This window comes from Camelina sativa, chromosome 19, assembly GCF_000633955.1.
Source record: "Camelina sativa cultivar DH55 chromosome 19, Cs, whole genome shotgun sequence".
NCBI classification, from domain to species: Eukaryota; Viridiplantae; Streptophyta; class Magnoliopsida; order Brassicales; family Brassicaceae; genus Camelina; species Camelina sativa.
Window position 1 is genome coordinate 15,907,358 of NC_025703.1, and position 5,215 is coordinate 15,912,572.

The 5,215-nt window shown below is 29.6% G+C and overlaps 1 protein-coding gene across 1 annotated transcript; it reads right to left on the bottom strand.

The window, feature by feature from the left end:
- On the bottom strand, positions 593-1,744 carry LOC104767869 (F-box protein At1g11270-like). Its single transcript, XM_010491835.1, has one exon. The coding sequence runs from the start codon at positions 1,742-1,744 to the stop codon at positions 593-595; it is 1,152 nt and encodes a 383-aa protein (XP_010490137.1).

A 5,215-nucleotide genomic window follows, 5' to 3' on the forward strand; every position in this document is an offset into this window, starting at 1 on the left:
AAAGTATATTTTCTGAGCTCGAAGGAGAGGTTATCAAGAGGATCCTGATCCGTATCGTATCGTTCAAAGACGAGAAATCCATGAAGCAAACTATAGGAGTGATGAACGGGTTAGAGGTTATGGGCCTTAACATAAGACTTAGTCATACAGTGACACTAACGTGCCAATGTTATATAGGCCTCTCCACGACTTTTAGTCATACGACGTAGGAACTATAACTAATTGATGTTTGTATACCTCTATATATTCTTTGTAAATCTCTTTGATCAAGTAATGAATGAAGCACAGCCTAGAGGAAGCACAGCCTAGAGGAAGCAATATATCTCCAATAATACAGAGTTGCGAAAGTTGCTTTTAAGTTACAATGGTTCTCATGGATACAAAGAAAAAAAAAAAAAAAAAAAATCAAATTATACAACAGTNATATATTCTTTGTAAATCTCTTTGATCAAGTAATGAATGAAGCACAGCCTAGAGGAAGCACAGCCTAGAGGAAGCAATATATCTCCAATAATACAGAGTTGCGAAAGTTGCTTTTAAGTTACAATGGTTCTCATGGATACAAAAAAAAAAAAAAAAAAAAAGAATCAAATTATACAACAGTGAATAAACTTTGGAAATAAGAAACAGGAGCTCTGGGTTTGGTTGGTTTGTAGAGTAATTTATAGCATTTGCTACGGAGATTATATGTCACCAGTGGTTCCACCCAATCGGGACCTTGAAGCAGTAACCTTTTTTTCTCCAGAATAGCTATTGGTGACAGAGCCAAGGCGGGTTTCTTAAACCAAGAAAGCGTTAAGGTGAGATCTATTGAACACAGTTTCTTCCATGTCTTGTTGCCGCTGCCGGAAGAATCAAATGACCATATAACTTGTGTGGGCCATTTTTTCTCAGATACGCACAAGCGGTCATGGAGGACGCACATGGTGAGCTGAAGAGGGTCGCATCGATATGCAAAGGGAGCTTTACAGACGACTTGAAACGTTTCCGTGTGAAGATTGAAAGATAACACCTCAGGTTCTTTACATTCAGTGAACCAATAAAGCGATCCATCTAAATACACGGGTTTGTGATGAGCGTTTATCCGATAAGGAGAAGTAGGGACAACGAACCTCCAAGCATTGGTGCTAAAATCGAAAACTTCACAAGTGGTGGCATTGTCGAGGCCAAATTCCGATGAGTTATATAACCAAACCGGCTTGAACGTGCCTTTCACGGTGTCTTTACCGAATCCAAGCTTAGGACTCGGCAGCTCAAACTCTTTTCTTTCATACTTTTGGATGTGAAGCTGTTGGCAGTAGGAAAGATGAAAAGTCCGATGCCATCTAGTCAACGGATTCACCACGACACTCGGTTTGTAGATACAGTAGACGCAGACTAGACCGTCGCAACTATCGTAACAGAACATGCTGCCCGAAACAGGGAACGTGGCTGTACAAACTTGAGTTGATGATCCCAACACAATTTTGCGAGAATCTGGATTCCGACCATCATCACGGTAATAATTGAGACGAACCATAAGGACATCGGGACCCTGTGATTGCCTACGGTTGATCAGTTGTCTTTCCATGAAAGGTCGGGACTCGATAGTTGATTTCCATAACTTGGATACAGATCTGAGTCTTAGGAGCGGTTTCACCGGAAGCTTCTCGAGGATGAGCGCTACAACGTCGTGTGGTAGAGAATCCACAATAGAGCGATGCCTATTCGATACCAGTTTCGACCCAATTCTTTTCTTCGACATTGTCTTGCTTCTAATCGATATCATATCAATACACTACCGAAAAATAATATATATAGAGAGAACTCGGAAAAAAAAAAAAGGAAAACTCGGCAAAAAGGAAAAAAATTGGTAAACGAGAGATTAGATCAATATCAATAATTCCTGAAAACTTTGGGAATGAGAATTGACATCAATATTTTTAATTAAACATTCTAATTATTTTTAATAAAAAATATAAGAAGTTAGATAAATAAATAAATAATAATAATATTTAATATTTTTAATAAAAATCGTTAATTTTTTTTTAAAATTATTAATCTTGAAAACATCTATAAACATAATAACATTTTATTATATAAACATTGGTTCTCAAAGTTAGTAACTCACTAGATCGTGACACGTGTTAGTTTTAACGATTAGAGATCAAAATTAAAAATTCACCATATCGTGACACGTGTCAATTTTAACGATTAAATATCAAAATTAGTAACTCATCAGATCGTGACACGTGTCAATTTTAACGATCAGAAATCACAGTTTTAAAGCTTGGTAAAAAAAAGCGTAAGATAATTGTAATCTTACTATATTTTAAAAAAAAAACAACTAAGATAAATATACTATATGCAATCCATATCAAAATTTCACTGTTACAAAAGATTCTTAACCACTACATGGTAAAATAAATATAATATGTGTCATCCATATTTGGTCGTATAATTATTCTATATAACCTAACATATTAAATTTTATGTCTTTGTTTGCAAAATAAATAAATAAATAAATTTTATGTCTCTATGGTTAGCCAATTTGTTTTTGATGTCTGAGAGATAGTGTGACTGTGAGGGGAGGAGAGTGAAAAGTTTTTTTTTTTACCTGTTGGAGAAATTGGTTGCTAAACGAGAGATAAATTCCTGAACGAGAATGGGCAAAATATATTTAAACGAATATTAAATACATTTTCTATTATATTTCATTTTAATTGTTAATAGTTAATACTATAAATTAAAAGGAAACACACAACAATCTTATTATATAATTAGATTAGCACGAGTTGAAATTCATTTTATTTATATTGTAATTTTTATATAAAATTAAATTTATATGATTGTTTTTAAAAGTTTTTTTTGGACAAAGCATTATGCAATAAAATCATATGCAAAATATGATTGTTTGAAAAAAGACATATATTTTGTAAGTTTTATATTGTTAATGATTCTAGATAAGTATACATGCTATAACACTGATTAAATTTTATTTTATACAAAATTTTGTATATTTTATATTTTAAAATAAAATTTTAATATGTTGTATTAGTTTATATATGTGAAGTTATTTCAACAATGTATATTCTACATCATGACTTGAATGTCATTATAAGACATAATTTTGTAAATTTGGTTTTTATATTATGAGTAATTTAATATATTGTTATACTTGTTGTTTTAATATACTTGGTTTCTTGAAATTCTTTCATATTATAGTGACTTATTACTGACATTGCTATAACAAATCAATTTAGAGTGTTTATAGTTTCTAACTTTTATATCAAGTTTCAATATTTTAAAAATGTTCAAAATAAATTATTTAAAGTTTATTATATTATATAAAATTATAAAGTTCAACAAAAAATATGAAATTGAATTTAAATATTCAAATTTTGACCTGTTACTCAGTAAAATTTTTAATTCAATAGATATTATTTTTAAAGAATAATATTACTAAAGCTTGAATATTTTATAGATTGAACAATTTATATTTTTTTTAAAATTCAACTTATGGTATATCTAGAAATAAAAATATTTTTTAATTATAATAAATAATATGATAATTTATTTGTTTCACAAAATAGACTCATATATAAAAATGAGAGGTGAAGTATAATGATAATTAACAAATTAATATGTTAAGTTAGATATCAAAAGATTTTCTTTGATAAATAATTTAATAAAGGAAATTAATCTGGTAAATTAGAATATTCTCTTTAAGATTTTTGGAAACAATGTGCTCTAGTAATAACATCTTCCGAAAATAAATTAATGTTGCACCCACTATTTAACTTGTAACCAATTAATCTATAATCTATTTGTAACCAACTTATTAAAATTATGTAGTCTACAAAATAATGTTGTGTACTTCCGTTTTATTATAAAAGGGAAGTTTGGTTCTCAAAATTAGTAACCCAAATATCATGATACGTGTTAGTTTTAACTACGATAACTACGTAGGATAACTACGTGTATCTTTATTGTAAAATTATATGTATGATTTTTTATGTTTTTGAATTATGAATTTTTTTTTGTTTGGACGATTCCTTTTTCTTTAGAATTACAAAATTGTATAATTTACAACATAATAATAAGATTTTATTTTTATTTTCATAATCTACAACATAATAAATGTTTTGACAAAATTGTATAATTTACAACATTATAATAAGATTTTATTATTATTTTAATAATCTACAATATAATAAATTTTTTGACACATGTCACGATCTTATAAAATGTAAGTTTTACTAGATAATAATAAGATTTTATTATTTTTTCATAATTTTATTATTTTAATAATCTACAACATAATAAGATTTTGACACATGTCGCAATCTTATGAATTAGTAACTTTTGAAACCATACTTTATATAGTAAGATTTTTGTTGCATATTTCCTTATGTTTACTTTTATTATTTATTCTAGATTTTTGTGCATTCTAATTTTTTATAGAAGACAATATTTATCATTAAGTTTTATTTTAGTTTGGTTAGATAATTTTTTTCTTTTTAATAGTATGTGATACTTTTCCAATGATAGAAAACTCTCAAATTATATCTATATATATATATATATATTTCTCTTTATGGCTTGCATCTATTATGAATATCTTAGTAGTTAATAGAATCTTTTAAACAAATTCATAGACACATGGGCACAATTCAATTTTGTGTAAATTTCCTTTACTTTCTTTTTTTCTTTCTTGATTAAGCATTAAACTATTAAAAGTTTGCAAGTTTCTCTTTTATGTTCACCACGATAAACTCTTTATAAAACCCAAATAAGCACATACTCTTCTTCTTAACCAAAGCTCTTCATCATCTTCCTTGTTGCTTAAGCTATGGCTTCTCTCTTTAACCAAGTCCCTTCTGTATCCACAGTTTTCGCCCTCTACACATCTTTATCTGCAATCACTATGATTCTCCGTAACATCCTCAACGATCTTGTGCCTAAGAAACTCCGTGAATACATCACTGTGAAATTTATAGACTTGTTCTCCTCTTATTATCAGTCGAGTTTTACGTTTGTGATCGAGCAAAAATGGGAGTTTTGTGATAATCAGACTTTTCGTGCCGCCGAAGTTTACTTAACATCGCGCCTCGCCGGACTCTCCACGGGAGAAGTCCTAGTGGGTTCGAGTGATCTCAAGAATCCGGCGGCTGAGCTAAATCTCGGAGTCCCTGTCAACGCAAAGATCGCTGATGAGTTTGAAGGGATTCATCTT